The following is a 21,001-nucleotide window of genomic DNA, read 5'->3' as shown; positions in this document are numbered from 1 at the left end:
TGTGCTCTGTTGTGCCTTCCACACACCACCAGGCAGGCTCAAGACAATATAACTGTGCTTTTTGTAGAGTAAACTCGAGCCCTTCACTCTAATATTGCTCCTACCCTGCCACTTTTATTGAAATCTTTCTCCCAAGTTAAATAGTACTTTAAAACTGAGCTCTCAGTCAAATCTAAGCAATGCTTTCCTAAACTGATAACCATTTTCTGGCTATACAGTCTTAATCAAGTGAACACTGATTGCACTAGTGCTATCCTGACAGGTTTTCCTGGTTCCCAGAAGGATGTCTAGCTGTCCACAGCTCACTGGGCACAGTGGCCTAAGAGTTTAGTTGTTGTACTGCAAAAGGCTGTAAACCATTGGCAGTGAAATCTTCTTACATGTGCTGCTGTTTCTACTCACACAGACGGCTTGGTCTGTCATGGCAATGGAAACTCAAATAGGTGAGGTTTCCTATGCTTGGCAGTGTTTTAAGTGAGGCTGGTGTCTGATCAATTCACCATTATGGATGCAACCTTTACTTAGTTTGTCCTGGATAATAATCATTAAAGACTTCAAAGTTTTAATTTCTCCTCTTCTACAAGATACGGAAGGATTCTGATGTAAACGCCACAAATAGAGAACTGAGAGAGGAGAGAATGGGAACTGCTTATAGGCTTCATTTTAGGCGGCACAGGTGCCTCTACAGCCAGAGGAAAAGAGCACTCTCAAGGTAGAGCATGGGTTCGTGTCACTTGTCCCTCTGCAGCTCTGCTGGGTCATCCTGCCCCAGGGCTTGTTCTCCTGTCCACACTGAGCCAGAAGGGAGAGTGGATTTCACTCTGTGCAAGCCCAGCTCTTAACAGAGATGTGTACGATGTTAATCCAAATAGGAAAAAAAGAAAACAACATCAGAGCCAAACAATCCCTAAGGCATTTCCCTGCACAGTGGAGTCACGACAGCCACCGGGGCTGTGGGGATGGGAAGATGGAGGTGACAGGAGGACACGAGCCCAGAGGCGCTTCCAGGGCGCCACCAGGCTGATCCGTGTCCTGAGGAGCACCTGCAGCGGGTCCGGCAGAGGCTACAGCCCTGATCGAGGGCTGGAGCATCCCTCCTGCGAGGGGCTGGGGGAACGGGACGCAACAGGCTGGACTCGACCTCAGAGGGCTTTTCCAGCCTCATTGATTCTGTGATTCTCTTCAGCCTCGAGAAGAATGGACTGGGAGAGGACCTCATCAATGTGTGCAAATCGCCAAAGTGGAGGTGACAGAGGATGGATCAGGCTTTGCTCAAGAAGATACTCAAGACCGGTCAGGACAGACTCCTGCGTCAGCAGGCAGCTCGGAACAGACGACCCGCGGCGGTCCCTTCCAGCGTGCCCCATGCCCTGCCCGTGTGCGTGCGGAGGGAGCAGAGCCCTCCCCGGGGCACGGTCCCTTCCAGCGTGCCCCATGCCCTGCCCGAGTGCGTGCGGAGGGAGCGAGCAGCGCCCCGCCGCGCTCCGGGGCCGGGCCGTGCCCGCCCGCCATTCCCGCCCCCTCAGGCAGCCCCGGCGCGCGCGGCAGCGCCACCAGCACCAGCAGCATGACGTCACCCCGCGCGCAGGGCGCAGGCGCGGCGTTGCGGCGCGCGGCCGGGCCCCCCCCCCACCCCCGGGAGCGGCGGGGGCCGTTCCCAGAATGCCGCGCGGCGCCGCCCGCCCCGCGCCGCCATGGAGGCGGCGGGCGCAGCCGGAGGTCCCGGCCCCGCCGCCGGCGCCGCCCGGCCCCGCTCCCGCTGAGCCCTGCGCGCCCCTCGCCCTGCAGCATGAGCGGCGGCGGCTCCTCGGCACCCGGCCGCTTCGCCGACTACTTCGTCATCTGCGGGCTGGACACCGAGACCGGGCTGGAGCCGGACGAGCTCTCCGGTGAGTGGCCGGCGGCGCTGGGCGCGGGGGCGGCGGGGTCCGGCCGCGCCGCCCGCCCGCTCCGCCGCCCGCCCGCTCCGCCGCCCGGGCGCTGCCGAGAGCCCGCGCCCCGCCGGGAGCCCCGGGCGTGCGGGGGTGCCCGGGCGGGCTCGGTACGGGTGAGCGAAGTGCCCGGCAGGGCAGCGCCGTGAGGCGGGCCGGGCTGAGCCTGCCCTGCGCGCTGGCATCGCGTTCCAGGGGCTCAGCCTTGGCCGTGCCTGCGCTCTCCTCGGAGCCGGGCGCGTGGATCAACTTTAGCCTGGCGTTTGAGACACACGGGCGCTCTTAAGGAGTCGGATTTGGGAGAGGAAGCGAAAACCATTTGCGTGTTCAGCGTTCCCTTTTTTTCGTAGCCCGGGATAAGAATTCTCTTGCAGAAGTATCCGAAAAGTAATCGGATTAGGAAGTGATTACTCTGCTGTTAGGTGAGAATGTTCACTCCGAATCCACAACTAAACCGCATCGATCTAGACCACACCACTGTGTCAAAGCAGTGTTTTTAACGTTAAAAAGTCAGTTCCGTGTTTTAGCAGCACCTCGTTTCAGCTTTAGTCTCATTGTAGTGGTCTCAGTTAAATCACAGTGTTGCTCAGCATCCCTAACCGTTCAGAAAGGTGAAGGAATGTGGTGGTGAAAACCCGATCTAACATCAGTAGTGATTTTGTGTACTTGAGCTCTGAACTTGACCGGTAATGCATTCTCTCGCTCCCAACCTCGTTTTTTTAATTAGTTTACTTTTATTAGGTGTCATGGGATTTTTTACATCGTTGCATTTAAGCTGTCCCTCAGTAATAAATGCTTGTTCCTCATAGAGTGGGATTCGTGTTATTAGAACTTATTGCATTGCATGAGCTCTTCTAAACTTTGGCTATTACAGAAACTCTTTTCTGTGTTTAATGGCTTCAAACAAAATTTCTCACCTGTTCTTCATGCTGAGCAGTACCTTGCCCTAAGAGAATTCACGTTTGTGTAATGTCGAAGAGACTGTAGGCTGCAGTTTGAGGCTTGAGGAGTGAGTACAGCATAACAGTCTGCTCTGCAATGGCACTGCAAATTACAGTATCAATGTGATTTAAGAAATCTAAGAGAACAAAATGCAATACCATTTCATTGAGAGATATGAGAGGGATTCTTTTAATTGACAAATGAGCAAAGTTTATGGATCAAAAACAATTAAAAAGATGTTAATTTTCTGATTAATTTACTATAAATCTATTTGTGTAATGTGGTGCGAGGCACACTCAGTAATGCTCCCTGTTCTTGATAGGCACATGAATAATTCTCCACACATAATTCAATTTAAAACCAACAGTGCATTACTTTGGACTAGCTATCTAATAGCAAACTAGAAGACATAAGTGCCTTTTAAAAAATATTCTGTCAAGAATGTGCAGGTCTGAAAGCTGGAGCATGCTGTTCTTTCTGTATTTGCTTTCCTGGTCAAGGACTGCATCTGTAGTATGCACGTAAAACTGTAGTGTGTGATGTCTCTGCTGTTCCACCATCGTTCTGGAATGGTGTTACCTGTGACAAGCTGTGGGGCTGGGGGGAGAAGAGGTCTTGGTGTTTATGGGGGAGACAGATTTTTACGTGATTCGAGAAAAGATTTTAAAAGAAGGTGGGGAGAAATTTCCAATAATGTCACAGCACAAGGGCTAAGGTGGAATTCGGGTGTGTTTTGTTGAGTTTGTTGTGTTATTAATAATGCATGGTAGTGTGACTGATAATGCTTTCGAACTGTGTCTTGGGCTATAGCCTCCTCCAGTGTCCGCTGATAAAAATGGAGAGCGCCTCTGTTATTTCTTTTGGATAAGGCTTGGAAACACTTTGTACTTCCTGGAAGCCTTTCTTGTTTGAATGAAAGGCTCATTGTGCGCTGTTTTTTTTCCCCCCATCCCTCTGATTTCTGCGCTGCAAAATAAGCTTCTGAATGCTCGTCCTGTTGAGACCATTGGCTCAGGAGCGCCCATTGCGGGGCCGGGCCGGGCACGGCGGGTCCCTGCGGGGCTCGGTGCGGCAGCGCTGCCGGAGCAGCCCCGCATGATGTCAGCGCTGCCCGCCGCCGCAGCAGCCGCCGCCGGTGCTGCCGCCGCACTTTGTTCTCGGCGCTCACGCTTCAGGTGCTCGGTAGCGTTTTCTGCAGGCTTGGGAACGAGGATCAGCTCAGGAATTGATGCTTGGGTTAGTTACTTTGTTTGAGGAGACACCTCTGATGGCGTTTTCCCTTTGTATGTCGGAAGCTTACTTAATGTTCTTTCCTGAAAAAGTTGGCTGGCTGGTGGAAGAGGCACAGGATATGTATCTATGTTTCTTTGCCTTTAATGCACTGAGAAATCCTGTATTTAGGACTTGTAGTTAGCACAGGTTAAAGAGTCTCTATTGCTAGGGCTTTTTTATCCCTAAATTCAATACTGGGCATCCTTTCTTATTTTGATGATTGTGTTCCCACCGGGTGACCTCATAAAGGACACAGAAAATATTTGCTGGGTGGTAGTAAAACAAAACAAAACCCCCAACACTTGATGCAGCTTAAGCTCCAGTGTGAGCTGCTAAGCTGGATGAGAGAGGAGCTGCGGTGCATTTCTGTGTTTCCAGACGGTGTTGATACACCAGAAATGATGACAGAATTTTTCATTACAATGCTGAGATTTGTCCCAGATGAATTTCCTTCACAGAGCAAACCACAGAAGGGTTGAGGTTGGAAGGAATCTTTGGCAGTTGTCAGGTCTAGGGCCAGTTGCCCAGAACAATGTCCAGGTAATTTTGGGTATCACTAAAAATGGAGACTCCACAGCCTCCCTGTGCAACCTGTGCCTAGACTCAGTTACCCTCACAGTGAAAAGGTGTCCTGATGTTTGGATGGGCCCTCTTCCATTGTGGTTTGTGCCCGTTGCCTCTGGCCCTGGCACGAGATACAGCCTGTCTCCATCACCTGTGCACTTTCTGTTAGGTATTTATGTACGCTGCTAAGATTGTGCCCTGAGCTTTTCTGTTCTGCAGGCTAAACAGTCCCAGCTCTCTCAGCCTTTCCTCCTGTCCCTTACTCATGTTTGTGGCCCCTTGCTGCACTCTCTACATCATGTCCATGTCTGCTCTGTGCTGAGGAGCACAGAACTGGCACAGCACTCCAACTGTGGCCCCCCAGGGCAGGATCACCTCCTTCAGCCTGCTGGCAATATTTTTGACTAATGCACCCCAGGGTACCATTTGCCTTCTTTGGAGCAAAGGCACATTGCTGGCCCTTGGTCATCTGGAAATGATGAAATACATCACCAAAAATCTACTGTATGTAATACAATGTACTGTAATGCTGCAATATTATGATAGGATTTCTTAATTTAGATTGTGTGACTGTGCCCTGGAAAGGTAATGAGGATGAAGTGGAGGCTCATCTTTCAGCTGAAGTCTTTTCTCTCTTGCGTTAATCAGATGTGATCTGAATGATGGTGGGAAACCTTGCACTATATGAAACTGTTGGGATTTTAGTGGAAAAGAACATGGAACAAAAGAATTTTGTTTTCTTTTCCTCCTCTGTGATGTGTTAAGTTTTTAGCAATCACTTGTCAACAGAGTTGAGTGGAGTGGCAAAGCATCAACTTGGCATTGCCTTACACTTATGTGAAATTGTGGTCTTGGGTTTGCTTTTCCAAAATACAGAACTCAGATCTAAATATCTGGAACCCATGTTCTAATTAAAATCTTCTGTTCAACGTACCGTGGTAGTTTTGAATGTCATATCATAAAGATGATAATAGTTATTTTAGAAATAGCAATGCTACAAAGGAGAAGTAGTATAAAGAAAGAAAAAGGCTTATGATCTGTGAAGAAAAGACTGATGATTTAATAATAGGATTGCTTGTAAAAAAAGAAGAGTAAAACAAACGACTACTTTGCCACCTGTACTTTCTTCCTGCCTTTCTTCCCAGTTTGAACTTTTTTTTTAAGGTTTCGTCCAAAAATTGCTTTATTCAGTAGGTGGACTTGTGTTCCTTTGCTCAAGTCCTTATCATGGTGCTTTGAGTTGTCCACCTGATCATGAGCTTCATCCTTACAGGAGAATACAAATAAGAGTTGGGTGAAGCCCATTTGTCCAGGAAATATCTTTACTGTAGAGACCCTTCATGAGCCTTTTCAGGGTTCATATTAGGTCTGCTTTCACTCTCTTATATGATGGTGTGATACAATTTTTATGATTCTTCCTCTGTCATACCATTTTTTTTTGCATTTTCTTTTTAATGGTGTTGAGGCAAGATCTCTGCATATAGATTAAGTAGCATAACATGACTGTTTAAGAGTGAGGCATCTCTGTGTTGCCACAGGAGCCACTTGATTACTGCTGGTTTGTGAAAAGATGATCTTACATGGTGTACTGTATTCACCTAGCTCCACTCAAAATTATTCTGACAGTCTCAGAGAAAGTGTTTCTCCTCACCAGGAAAACAGAAATGTTGTCTCACCTCATTTCTTGTCTGTAATTGAAGTGTCATTATTTTTCTATTTTGTTGGCCTGAAATTTAAAATGACAGCTTATCTTCATGCCTTGTTAGGGGTTGTTTTAATGGAATTCTATATCAATATAAACTTAAAAAAAAAAGTGTGTGATGACATGATTGAAGGCATGGGCCACATATGTAAGCCATTAAATTGCTTATTGGAATTAGTGTAGTAGTTCCATTCTGGTAGTCCATGAAGTAAGGCTGTTATCAGCACCTGTGTTCATTTCCAAATTCAACACACTTAAATACTTGCAGGCTTTTATTTTGCTGCAAAGGTATTTGTAAGGGGTAGCTAAAGGGAAAGAGGAGGAAGAAGAAATGCAAACTTAATTTAAATCAGATATAATTTTCTGATTGACATTTGACATCTGTTTTGTAGTTTTGTCTGTTAGGCATTTTAATCTTAGAATTAAGACATTTGGGGTTGGAGCCAGCTGTGATTTTTGTAGTAGAGCCCTTCTGCAATACTGTTTTTTCATTGGGTAAATAGCATGTGAGTAAATTGCTCTGTCTTTGCTACTGCAGAAGTAAATTCCATTGGTGGCAACTATTGCTTGATTTTACCAAAGGCTGAATTGTTCTATAATTGTGGGGTTTTGTTTTTGGTTATTTCCCCCCCCCCCCCCCCCCCCCTTCCTTTCTTTGTCCATGTGGCTGGTATCCATGCAAGCTTCCCACAGTTCCCAACAGTGCCTCTTCCCTTGGGGATTCGCTCTGAGGCTGGAGGGGAGCGTTTGCAGTTCCTTTGCTTCTCTGGGATTGCTGACAAGGTGTTCACTCTGTGGGAGACCCCTGAGTGGCCCCAAGGCTCACAGCACACCTTGTTTCACTCAGGTCGCTGTGGACAGGCAGCAGATAGCAACAGCTTTTGGCTGGCCTTACACTGGCACATGTGAAATGTTTTAATCCAGATAATAGCTTATTCCACTCTTCCCTACCCCCTCTATCTTTTTCCCAAGAAGTTGGAGCTGTTTGCCATGTTTGAGTGCCAAAAAGGTCTTTTGTCTCTTTGGGAACTGAGGCAGACGTGCTAGGGTAGCTGATATGTGGAATAAAGAATGGCAGAGCTGATGTAAGGGGGAAGCAGCTGTACTCTGCTGAACTACATTTGAAGCCACAGTTTATTGGTGATGTTTCTGTAATGCTAATCTTATCACTATCATATTGATACTTTAGGTCAATTAAGCTGGGTACTTTATGGAATAATCCCCTCAAAAACTCATAGAAATGCTTCAGTCTTCCACCCTTCTTTATTCAGTTATAAATTTGGTTTACTTGGAAGGCTCTTTGGCAATATGTGGGGGAGGAGAAAGGTTACAAGTTCTTGATTTGAGAATAAATTTAAGGTGCTAAAACAGTGTCTAAAGAACTAAAGTTTACAACTCTGTTTTTTAAGCCTTTTAAAAAAGCCATAGCAATTTCAACTTACTAAGGCAGGGCATACAAAGATGGGTTCATTTGGCTTTCTGTCCATTAGGGTATTTTTTGTTGTTAGTTTGTTTTTTCCTGTTGTATTTGGGAATTTTTACAGTTTATTTTGCAAGAGAGAGGCTACACAAAGAGCTCTTGGGTGAATTGGATGGGAAACACTGCCATTTTGCAAATAACAACTTTTTTCCTAATTCTTCAAATTATTGATTCTGAGGTTACAAAATACTGCAACTGTTTTTTATCCACTTTTTGACTTAGGGAAATCTTACTTGAGTGTTCTTGGTAATAACTTCTCATAGTTATCTTTTGAATTCCCACTAACCTGCAGGGCTCATGTAGCAGAAATGATGCACATGAAGTGACAGTGTCAGAAGCAATTACTTACTGATACACGCTGTGCAGTAATTACTCTCTCAATTTCTTGACAACCATTTCAGATTTGTGGTTTGCAGTCAAGTTTGCAGCCAACTGGAATGCTATCCCTGTGAGGCTTAAAACATTATTGCACAGAGAAATTATCAAGCATTCCAGCACAAACTGATGAATGATGTAGAATTTACTTGGAGTGTTTCTGCTCAAGGCATATTTCTTAGTCTTTCCAGGAAAGTGCTACTCCACTTATGGTTTGATGGGCAGGAGCCCATTGGTTTCAAACTTTCCTGTAGAAGTGTAGAATATTGACTTTTTTATATAGTTTTTTTTTTTTTTAAACTGGCTGTTGTATCAGCCACAATCAGGTACAATATGTACACCTGTACTGAGTCATGTGGATACTGAAGCATTTTGAGAAAGAAACTTTATCTCATTTCATGGGTAAGTGATATAGAGACAAATAACATGATCAGCAAAATGAACCTTTTCAGGGAAAGCAACATTTCAGTATCTGAATGAGGAAAACAGGTTGGTTTTACAGAAACAGATACTCTTTCACATAGCTTCAGATGAGTTTGGAAAAGTTTTTTTTTTTTTTTTTGCAGTACAAGCATAAACTTTTGGGAGCTTTTCTTTCTTGCTATTCCTCCTTAGTTTGCTATTTTCAGCAAGCTCCCTTGCCAATTGTTGTTTCCTTATTTTGGCCCCCAAGCCCAGCAATGTCCTACTAAGCTGCCATTAGAGTTGCACTGGGGAAAAGATAAGTCCCTTAAGTCAACAAGGTTGGTGCCAGCATAAGGTTGTCATGTCCCTGTCTCTTTTATGTGTAGGTTCTGGGAAATGTCAAGTAAGCTCCTTTTTAAATTGAAATGTGAAGTAACTCCTTCAAAAGTTTTGCTGAAGACTGGTAAAATTTCTGTTTACCAGTGACTTGGTCGTTTCTCAGAATTCTTTTGGCAGAGATTTTATGGCAGTGCAGACCAATCCAAGTGTAAGGTGTTGTGGTGTCTCTTTCCTGTCCTTGCTGAAGTCTTTGTTTATGACCTGGATCACAATGGTGATGTACACATGTAAATGGTCAACTTGGACCTGAGACTTCTGTTTTTGGGTCTTTGTTCTTCTTGTTCTAAACAGATTTTCATGTTAAAAACATGAGGTTTTTTTTTAAACCAAACATGAATTTTGCCTTCTGGACAAGAAAGGTGAGCTTGTGAGTCTTATGTGCAGCAGGGAGAAGCTTAGGGAGGCATGGGAGGAGAGATGGTGAGGAAGGATCCAGCCAGAGCAGAGATAAGCTTTGGGGTTTCTCATATCCGTTGATGAAACCGTCAGCACATCTGATTAATTTTCTGTGATTAAAAATCTCTCCTGTCAAGCAGCTTGACTTTCTTACAGGACATTTTTAGTTTTATTCAGAAGGGGAGCAGTCCTTGTTAAGGCAGAGCACTATTTTCAAAGGTTAGATAGTAAAGTGAAGCACACTGGCCAGGACTGGTATTCACTGAAATGACTGCATAGCTGATCTTTCTGTATTTTTCTGACCTCTGTATGTTTTTGAAACCTGCTGAAAGACTTAGTGTGTTCTTTAAAATAGGTTTTTCCCTTTCAATGCAGAATCTCAGTGATATCCTGGAAATACTTGGTTGAAGGACTGGAAAAGTGCTTCAGTAAGATTTGATCCTTATGCTTTTATGCAGATGTATTTCCATCAGTCCCCAGAGCCAGGGGGCTGTGGGAACACAAAAAGTAGGGACATTTAACTGGATGGGATGTATCACTGTGAAAGGAGACCGTGGTTGTTGGAAAGAATTGTTTGGAATGGCCTGTGCTCAGGCTTTGCTGAAGCGTCCCACTGGATCTGCCAGTCTCAGGGGGGCATGAGGAGAACAGCTGGTTTCTATATTAAATACGCTTAAAATATGCTTGTCTCCACTTCTGTTACGTATTTTTAGTACATGTAAAATAATTTGGTTCTATTCTGAAGGTAAGCCACCCTTTTCCTATCACAGTGTCTTCTGTTGCACATATTGCAGATCTATTGGGTAATGGAAATAGTGTGTCCCTCCTGACCCCCGTGGCTGTGAACACGCCTTTCATTGAAATTCTGAGGCCTGCCTCTGTTGTATTGTTGGAAACAGACCTAAATATCTTTCTGTAAACCTTTTTGCTTGGGCTAGAACAGAAAAGTGGTTTAGTAAAACAATTCTGGTTTTAAGACCATTGAAAATTTCTGCCAGACAGTCTTGATTAAAATACATTTTATTTTATCCTGTCCATCTGCCTTCTTGTATTACATACAAAGGAGTACAAGAAGAAAAGCTACAGGAAAGAAAAATGTTTGGGATGCTTTTTAAGATATAAACTGTGGACTATTTTAAAGGCTGCTTTAGATTCTTGGTGGTTTCTTCTGCCACTACCCTGTCTTGCCACTTCCTTGTCCCACCTCTTCCCGCCTTTCTTGAAACAGTAGCAGAACAATAAAAACAAAAGCTTTTGGTTTCCTGACCTTACAATCACAGAATGCAGATGGCCTCAGCTGTTTTTCTGTGGTGCTCTAAATTCATTGTTGCACCATTTGAAACGATTCCCGGGTGTGTGTGGCAACGTGTTTTGTTATCAACTAGATGAATGCTGGGTCTTAAATGATGAATGGATAGCTATTAACTCCTAGATTTTGGTTTGCCATGAAGGGCTTGGGAGAATTTACCTATCAAAGGAATGAACGATTATTTGTATCAGGCAGAATTCACACTGAATATCCAGTTAGCAAAACGACCTCTTTATTTATTTCGCAGTTAGTTTCTTTGTGATACATTACTTTCCTTGAATTTTGGAAAGCAAAACAAAATGAGAAAACAATAGGACCTTTAACAGTCAACAGATTAGGTTTAACTCTCTTTTTTTGTCTCTCTCACCTTTTTAATGTCTCCAGTAGGAAGAATTTTATTGTCAGTTGAATGTTCAAAGTAGTATCTTCTCCTTGGATTGGGATAAGGGATTGTTACAAGCAACTGCGGGTTTCCTAGATGACAAACGGGAAAAAAAACCCAGAGCCTTTTATGACTGGTTATTTTCTTTGTCTTTTCCCAGCCCCTTCTAAAGCAAGTCCTTCAGCTTTGCCAGAGGAAGGATGGCACTCCATCCACATACATTCCACTTGCCCTTGGGATCCATACCTGTGTGTTTGTGTCTCATCTTCACACCTTTGTTTCAGAAAGGCAGGCTGTGAAGTTGCTTTGCGTCAAGGTTTTCTGTCAGGGAAAGTGAAACAATAACTTTTATAATGAAGGTTTTAGAGGAAGTCCCAGCTGTGAAAATCAGATGTGGTAGATGTTTTACGAATCCAGTGGGATGGAGGCTGCTACAGACAGTGGCTGAAACACCTGATTCCAGTTGCGTTGGCAGCAGTGCTGCAGTGAAGTGCAAGTGACCCTGAAGGATTTTCTCATGGATAATTTAACCTGCTTCAAAAAGCGTTCAAGTTCCAATTCCAGTACCAAATGAAGTGGTCTAATTCAGCTTGTGCTTTGCCAGGTGGTCTTGCCAACGGGGGCAGGGGGATAGGGAGTGTGGGACAGAGGGTTTATGTGTTTCAGGATAAAAGGGAAGAATTCTTCTTTGTGTATATCCGAGCAAGAGGTTTGCTGGAGAAGGGAGCTCTCTCTAACAAGAAATATGTGCAGCTCTGTTTGAGGAGGAGGAACTGGAAGGAAGGAAGCAAGTCATAATCTGAAAGCATTTGTCTATTGATGGAGTGGCTCTTTGCTTACAGATTTGGCAGCTGCAGCTTTTCTTGAATCATGGTTTTTATTCCAAGAATTCTTGTACAATGAATTTCTTACCTTAGTCTGCCAGACTTTGAATGTTTATTTCCTGCATTTTAGAGAGGTGCTTTTTATCTTTATTTCCTCCAGTTACATATGGTTAAATATTTGTTAAAGAAGGAATCAGAAAATTTTTATGTTTTAAAAGTAAACCTTGGCTAATTCTTACTGTATTAATAGCTCTCTGTGTATGTATTGAAAGGATATTTCTTTAGTATTATAATAGGGTGTCCTGAAAAATCAGAATGGTGGTGTTCTCCAGAAAGTTTGGCCTAGTTTTTACTTTTGTTTGTTTGTTTGTTTGTTTCTTGTATGTTTTTGAAAAGCTAGATTGAATCAACAGATTTCCATCTCATTTCACATCTATTATGGTTCAGGCCATATAATTTAATTACTTGTTTGATTATCCCAGTTTTCTCTTAAGACTTGAAAAGAAAATATTTCACCATTTTTGTTGGCGAGTTAAAATAGGGCAAGTCTTATTTTTAACTAAACTCTTTTGCCTTTAATTTTAAGAGACTGATTCTTGGCTTGACTGTCTTTGCATCCCTTCATGCATCTTAAGCACCTGTATTTGCTTTCACAGTGTAACCAGGCCAGCTGCTGGTCATGTGTCAGTCTGAGCAATCAAGAAGTCCTCAAATCTCTCAGTGTATGTACCATCTATTTCCCTCGGTGCCTCCCTCTCCCCAAATTTCCTTTCTTTACTCCATACTTTCATCTTTGCTAGAGTGTGGCTTACAGAAGTGTGTGCACACTATCTGTTTTGCCAGTCAACAATTTTTATTTAGACTTGGACCATGAATTTTGGAGCTGCAGTAATTTTATGTTTGATAAACACAATTATTTCCTGTAGTATCTGTGGCCTTATTTTGTGTACTGAGGATGTTTGCTGGCTGAACTGGGAATCCTAATTCTAAGTGTTACTTGTATCTTTAGAACTAAGGCAAATTGTATCCTTGGAAACCTTTTTTTTTCTTTTCATTAGGTGCTTTGACAGGTATGGTTTTACTCTTAAAAAGTTCTCACCTGAAACCCAAGAATGAGAAAGGACATTTTGAAAATAATCTATGATGGCCTTTTCACTGAAGTATGGCTTTGTGCATTATAGAATTTTTTTAATGTGAAGCAGGGTAGAATTAGGCTGTTCTATGAATGGTGTTTGTAGTTCAGGTGCTGTTCAAATCCCCTTGTTGTGTGACTTTTGCCTTGCAGTTGTGAAAACCTCTGCTCTTTGGCTGTCATGGTCAGCTCAGACTCCAGTCCCTCACCCTCCAGGAGCTGGGAGGGTTCCCACCAGTACCAGATGCTTTTCAGCTGTGATGCAGAAAGTGCAGAGGTAGAGGGTGTGGTTGTAGGGTCTGTAGAGTTTTCTCAAAGCTAAATCCATTTTCTGCCCTAAGTGTATGGCTTATAGTTTCTGTTACAAATTCTCATTGTTCTTACTCATTTGTTAATTGCAGCAATATGGCTGTTTCATGTTGAAGCTGTTTTATATTTAGTTCAAGACATTAATTTTAGTGACAGCAGAAATTGATAGAGCCTCTGTATGCTAAAAGATTCCAGTAAGTGTCTTTATGTGGAAAATATAAAGTTAATGCTTTAATTGCATGCTATCTAAGAATTTTTTATTTGAAGATGTCATGTATACAATAAATGTACACCAAGACAGAATGAATTGAATTAATAGCAGGCTTTATTACAGAAATTTAAAGAAAGAAGCTGTCTGGCTGGGTGGAAGCAGCAAACCACTTAATCAGAACCAGTCAGGCTTTCTGGACCTTTCTTCTGTAATTATTTTGAGCAGATGAGTGGACTCGGTGAACAAAGGTGGCAGTATTAATGATGCCTTAAAATCAGTCTTGCCACCACCATTTAGTTTGTTTTGGGGCACTTTTTCTGGTAACTAGGGTAACCTCTTCTGACTTGCTCTCTATTGTCATAGGGTGAAAACTGAGCTGGTCTACATCTGAGGTAGCTGCTCAAAGAGTTTTTTTTCTAGCTGAGACACAGGGAGAAGTGAGAAGTTCCTGTGCAGTTCTTACTCTTGCATAATTTTTAGAGTTGCAGTCACTTTCTAAATATTAAAACCAAATAATAAATTGACAACATGTTCAAAAGGCCACGACTCAGTTTAAAAAAGGCTTTGTTTGCAAAGTATCCTTTTTTTAAAACAGGTTTTCCCTTTCTCTTTAAGGGCAACTTAAGCCACTGTTCTATTATGTAAATGGAAACTTTTCATGGCAGTGCAGGATTTACAGAGAAGAGCGATTGAGACATTGAAGACAAAAAATCCAGGGTTAAAAACAGTCTTACAAAGAAGCAAACTAGGGAAATTTGTCAGCAGGGAAATATGAATTGTTAGAATTATATACAAGTGTTCTTGGAAAATTTGCATTAGAAATTTGTAAGCAATGCATGTGAAAACATTACATCTATGCAAGGTCATAAGTAGGTGAATCTGCAAGTTGTATAACCTAACCAGTTTTCTTATTACTGTATTGGGAAGACCCTTTTTCCCCCCCTTTCTTTTCCTGAAGAGGAATACAGAAAAGAGTGAATCATATTTCTCTCTGGGTAAATCAGGAAAGATCTAAAATTAGACCTTCAGAGTTCATTCTTTTTATTCCCACTCAAAGCTGAGGAAATCTTGGTAGATGGCATTTACAGGTTTTGAATTGAATTTTAGTTTTTCTTTCCTTGTTATAATCAAAAAGTCATATCCATTGATATGGATAGCTTCATGCAGGTTGATGCATGAGACTTCCAAAGCAATGCTGTCCTGCATAGGTTGGAAACTCCATGAGTTTGTAAGTCCTAATTCTCATCCGACACTGCTGTCCACTGCTCACAGGTGGAGCAGCAAGAGAAGTAACACAGGTAAGAGGGGAAAGCAGCATAAAAATGAGATCCAGGGGGGTTTCCAGCATACCCTACAAATCTCTGTGGTGATGTGGCTCACGTGCAGTGTTGGGTGACTCAGGAAGGCACTGATAAAATGAGGTGTACTTGTTCGTTCAGCGTAGGATACTTGCAGTGCATACATTAGCTGCTGTAATGTGCTGGTAATTACAAAGTCCAATTTACAGCTACGTAGGTCAGCATAATTTCAGATGGTGTAAATGAAGTTAGAACTGAAAGCCCATCATGGTTCCATATATTGCAAATGGTATTGGGTGGCTGTTAGAGCAGTGTTGTGAGCTGCCATGCCGCTTTGAAAAGGGGCTGGTTTGAGCTGGGTCTTCCAGCTGGGTCTTCCTGAGCAGGTTTGTAGTTTGCTTTATGCACACAACTCAGTCCATCAGGTGCAGCTTACTGAAAAGATGTGAGAGAGAGGTGTTGGAGAATTACCTGCCTCTGATGTGGGCTTTAACCCAATAGGTGTCAAGTGTCCCCCACTGTGGTCTGAGACTGCTCTCAGCTGAGCTCTGCCTGCCCAGGAGGAGCCAGACCAAGCCTCCAGTCCTGGACATCCCTCAGCCAAGGTGACTTCCTCAGAGCCTGTGTCTAACTGGTGACTTCCCTTTTGATCAGCAAGCTGATAACTTAAGTCTTTCATGCATGTCGTCTTAAACAACACGAGGTGTGGTTTAACCCAGCTCCACACAGCCTCTCCCCTCCTGTGGAATAGGTGAGAGAATCAGAAGTGTAAAAGCGGGGAAACTTGCAGGTCGGGATAAAAATAGCTTAATAGATAAAGCAAAGCAAAACAGGAATTCATTCACCACCACCCATGGGCAGACAGGTGCTCAGCCATCTCCAGGACGGCAAGGATCTATCATGTTTAATGGGGAGGGTTGATAAAGTGTGAAAAATGGCAGAGGAAGCAAAGGGCATTACCAGAGCTGGGTGATGGTTGCTGGTGTTGAAAAATCAATTACCTGGCATGCATGGCAGGAGGCAGCAGGTAGTGAGCTGGGCCTCAGGAGGAGGGCTGGTTTCAGGAGTTAGCAGGCATTGAAACTCTAGTCCATGTTTTCTTCAGCTCACCAGTTTCACAGCCTCTGTGTCTGCGGTTCACTTTTTACTTCCCCCCTGTTTTGGGAGAGCACCATGAGCTAATTAAGCCGTTTGTGTGGCTGAACTGGATTAATGAAATGTTAATCTTTGTTAACCCTTTCTTTATTCTCTATTTGTTTATTTTTAATCCATGTTGTTTCACTGATCCTATTTTGAGTGGGATGCTGCAGGGAGTGTTTTTTTTTCCAGTGACAAAGAAATTCTGAGATGCTCTGTTTCACTGTCATTCCCCTGCTGGGTGCAGTACCAGGGCTGCACTAAACTGGTGCTTGTGGATATGTACTGTGCTTGGTTAAATGATATTTCTCTGTGCTTTCATGATACTATTTATATTGCAAATTACAATGGGATTCTTACTGTTTTGAAGGTTTGATGTAGGCCTGAAATTTCCTGAAGTATTTCTGGGTATTTACAATTTTTATGTGTCGTTTGGCGTTTCTTGACAAATAATCTTATAGTTGTAGTGTTTGATCATTGAGTCTGATTTAAGTCCAAGGTAGTTGCAACTTTGCAGTGTATGTGACATTTTGCATCTTGATTTTTGTAGAGCTTTTCCTCTGATATATCAAACACCTCAGTGGTAAATGTGTATGTGAGGAACATCAATGGTGTTTGAAAGACCTCTTTAGTCCTCAGCAGGCAATACTGTGCCATTAAAAAACCCCAAAGTTTTTATTTTGCATGGAATGTGTATAAAAGAAAGAAATTACTTATGTATAAATAATTTCTTAAGACCTCTTTACGGTAACTTGGATAAGGAAATTACTTTCTAGCCATTACTTCTGCTAAGGGAGAGAAACCATGTAAAAAGCAGGATATGAAGATAACAGTTCTTTGATAGGTGTGGGGACTTGCTCTCTATCTCATCTTATGGGATACATCGTATTTTCATCAGTTTATTTCCTCTTATGCCTTCATTTTCTTAGTTGTAGAATACAACTGTCCATTTCTGCTGGTGGGTTGGTCTCTTGCATTTGCTAAAATTTCTCTTCACTGTTCTTATTAAAACCATTTCAATTATTTCTGAATAAATCAACTAACCAAGATTAGCTCAGTTGGTTAGAGCATGATGAAGGCTGTTGTTTGATCCCTGTATGGCCATTTACGTAGGAGTTGGACTCAATGATCCTTGGAGGTCTCTTCCAACTCAGAATATCCTTTTAATACAGAGACAGATCTTGAAACCTTGAGGGGATTTTTTTGCTGCTGGAGATGTGCTGCAGTTGGTGTTTTGCTGTAACAGGCTTTCTCTGTTTGCAGCTGATCATAAATTTAGAAATTCAGGGTTAATTGCTTTTTGCCTCTGGATGCAAGTAAGTGTTGTTTATGGATTTCCCCCCTCCCCATTGCTGATGGCTGTCTAGTGACAGTCACTGGAGAGGAGAGAAGGGGGAGTCCAGGCAAGGTAAATGCTGGTGCTCAGGTTACCTGTACTTGTAATGGCAGGACAATAGAGTGTCCAGTGTCCTGGACTCACAGAGATCACCTGGGCTGAATTTCCAATGTCGACGAGCTGTCCCTTGACATTCCCTGCCTTGTTTGAATCGGTGTCTTTGGGAGCCAGCACGGTCCAGTAGTTTGTGGTATTCCAAGCATGAAGGCTCTCCCCAAAGAGCTAGCTGGGGATAGGAGACTGTGCTGCTGTGGAAGGGAAAGGAGCACCCTGCAGAGCTGGCAGCCAGCATTCCGGCAGGGCAGCGTGGAGAGGAGAGAAGGGTGCTGCTGGGGCACTCTGGCAGCAGCAGTGTCTGTGCAACAGCTGAGTGCCTTGATGGATGGCAGCAAGGCCTGTGAGGGTTGCCTTATGTTTCTGTCTGAATCAGGACTCAGTGGTTTCCAGAAATCAATTTTAATCCTTTCATTAAATTACAGACAGACTCCAGCTCTAAAAAATTTAAGAGTGTGTTGGCGAGAATGTCTCTTGGGAGGAGATGGTGCAAGGCTTCTTTAAATAGGTAAACATCCATTCAGTGTTTGTTAGGGTTTGGGTTTTTTTTTAATCACAAGGAACCAGCAGCATCATGTATTTTGCAGTGTTAATACTCTAAATGAAAAGGTCTTCAAATCCCAGATTTTTCTTATTTTTCTTTTTAGTTTTAAAATGTATAGCCTTGCACATAGGTGAACTCAGTGATTGTGCTGTGTGGTTTCCTAGTTCAGGAGAAAATTTGGCCTTCATGTATTTTCTCTCCTCTACGTGTGTGGAAGATGAAAAAAAAAACATCCAAGGAACAAAATGGCTTAGTACATGTCTGAGGTTTTTCCTCAATTATCTAAAAGTTGACATTACATCATCTGCACAGATGTAAATATAGAAAACAGTAGGTGTGTTAAATCTCCTGACATACTTTTAAAAGCTTTTTACAGAGGACTGACTTCACTTGAGTGGATGTTTGTGTCAGTAGAGATGTGGCATTATGTCCATTTTTCTTTCTGGGAGATTGAAAGTTTCTTTAAATGTTTGTTTTCAGCTCTTATGGTTGTTTTAGCTGTGCAAATGCTGTTATTTTTTCTGTCTTTGGCCCTACTCTTTCATAAGATGGTTATATTTCAATGACGTTGTGTCCTGGTTATTCCTAACTATTCATCTGTCTACGTATTCCTAACTACTCATCTTTCTATGTTTCAGATTTTCCCAAATACACATTTTTTTTCTTTCTGAACAATGATATTATTGAACTATATGGTTGAACAGATTAATAAACAATGTAGTTGTGTGGTTCTGTGTGAAAATTAGTTGAGCTGTTGATTTTTCAGACAAATAATAGAAGCAATGCCTCCTTCTATTTCGGTGCTAAAGCCCAGAGAATTTGCAAAATAGATGTGAATATTTTGGGTATTGGGAGACCTGTCCTAGGTCCTGATTCAGGATAAGTTCCCTGAGATAATATTTAAGACTTGGTTAAAGAAAATCCACAGTTACCAGGCTTCTCAGCTGTCAAAGGACTTGTTAAGCATTCACTGGAAATTCTGTTTGGTTTGGTGTGATGTGTTTGTTAGGTTCTGTATTGTGCTGAGACAGTGCTGTAACCATCTCTGTCTATGGCTACTTAGTGGAAGTCAGTGTTGTGCCAAATAAAGATTCTAACTTGGCTTTGAAATTGAACTTTAAATATTACTCTAGACATGCAAAACAAACCCAACCAATTCTGAAATCAATTTCTATTGCTGTGTAATTGCTGCATGTAAGAAAACAAGAGAGGAGTTGGAGTGTGTTTTCTGTTTTGCAGGTGTTGCTGAAACAGTTCCATTTATTTAAAGCATATGATTTCATGCAATTGTGCCTGATTGTTAGTGCAGCTGTCAACAGCTGCATGCTCATTTAGCTAATTGCATTCTAGTAATATAGCTAAGCTTATTTTAAGATACGCAATTGTACGTTTTTGCTTTTTTAAAGCAACTGCTCACACTCAGGATATTCACTGCAGAAAGTTCTGTGCTATCACAATGAGCTGTCATTGCTCTGGAGGAAATTTAGGAGCTTCTACACAAGACTTTGAGCCAATCTAGTGTATGGATAGCAGCTGTGGAAAGATGGACCATGTCACTTAAATTCATATAGTTCTAAAGGCCTTCAAGTGGTCTTGTCCTTGGAGTCAGTTGCATCATCTGCTCTTTGGGAATATTTTCTAGTTAAAATGTGAAACTTCAATTTCACAAGCAGCTTATTTCTACTGCATCAGTATTCTGTGTGTACAGGAACAGTGAGCTTCGCTTAAATACTGATTGTCTCCTTCTAGAAATATGTACATAAAATGAGAAATTCCTATAAGTTGTATATGCAGAAAGATCATATTAGGGGAGGAGACTGTCATGCATGCTAATTCTGGATATTTGTATGTTTTTTGCTGATATGTGTTAGCAGTGATCACAGTCAACAGTATGAAATGTATAATGCAGTGTTGTTTTTATTTGTTATATAGCTTTATGCCAGTATATTCAGGCCTCTAAAACCCGAGATGGTGGCAGCCGTTTCATTTCAAGTGCAACAGAAGGTAAAGGAAAAAGTGTGGGGAAAAATAAAAAAAGCACTTTGTTCATCTGATACTCTATCTTCATGGACCTTTATGTGGTTCTTGATCTTCTAACCTTCTAGACTCTTCCTTCACAGCTAACTTCTTGCAAGAGATGGTGGTTATCTTTTTTCCTGAGTCTTGAAAATGAAATTAAGAGAGCTCATGATGTCACTTGTATCTCTGTCTAAAAGTTGCATCATCTTTTCATTTTGTCTATTTGTGCTTTTCTTCAGTAACAACATTGCACTGAAACTGAAGCTTTTGCTGCGTTTTAATGAGAATCTGAAATATCTGAGGAGTGGCTTAGAGAATTGCTGTTATGACCACAGTCTCAAGATTGCCACACTTAAGGAAAAGCACAGATACTTAGCGACACAGAAATGTTACAAAGCTAATCCTTGCTAATATCTGCAGTCTGACTATAATGCTAACGAACTGTCTTGCATTTTCTGTTTCTCTTAAAAGGAATGTGTCCTTAATTCACTTACCCTTGCGTCTGCCTGCTGATGTCCTGATTTTTGGCCTTGCTTGTGCTTAAAAAGGGAATGAAATTTTACTTCTGTATTTTTCTTTCATCTGTAGGGGAAAACTTTGAACAGACTCCGTTAAGACGCACATTTAAATCCAAAGTTCTTGCTCGCTATCCTGAGAATGTTGAATGGAACCCTTTTGACCAGGATGCAGTGGGAATGGTCAGTATCACTTCATGACTTTTGGGGGTTTTTTGTTACATTCTAGAGAATTAGTAGAGAAATAAATTAGTCTGCAATTAATGGATCTTTTTTTTGTGTGTGATTTTTCCATTTAATAGAACGTGGTGTGTCTTAATTCAGATAAAATATAGTAGTTTTCTCTGTCAGGTTTCTGGTCTTGGTGACCAGAAAAATACTTCCATTTATGTGGGTTTGAATTTT

The 21,001-nt window shown here is 42.3% G+C and overlaps 1 protein-coding gene across 4 annotated transcripts in view; it reads left to right on the top strand.

Annotated features, from left to right (window-relative positions):
- Positions 1-1,729: 1,729 nt before the first annotated feature.
- The window catches only part of DENND5A (DENN domain containing 5A), a 63,419-nt gene continuing 44,147 nt past the window's right edge, over positions 1,730-21,001 (top strand). For 2 of the 4 annotated variants that reach the window (XM_021529483.2, XM_021529481.3), the window contains exons 1-3: positions 1,730-1,889; positions 19,995-20,066; positions 20,670-20,779. In XM_021529483.2, the coding sequence (XP_021385158.1) occupies positions 1,790-1,889; positions 19,995-20,066; positions 20,670-20,779 (282 nt within the window). In that variant the 5' untranslated portion in view covers positions 1,730-1,789. The remainder of the gene's footprint in view (positions 1,890-19,994; positions 20,067-20,669; positions 20,780-21,001) is intronic. The other 2 variants (XM_021529484.2, XM_021529482.3) reach the window with 1 other exon arrangement.

The sequence above is a fragment of the Lonchura striata genome, chromosome 6 (assembly GCF_046129695.1).
Source record: "Lonchura striata isolate bLonStr1 chromosome 6, bLonStr1.mat, whole genome shotgun sequence".
In the NCBI taxonomy this organism is placed as follows: Eukaryota; Metazoa; Chordata; class Aves; order Passeriformes; family Estrildidae; genus Lonchura; species Lonchura striata.
The sequence above is the reverse complement of the archived record's forward strand: the minus strand, read 5'-3'. Positions and strand labels throughout refer to the sequence as shown.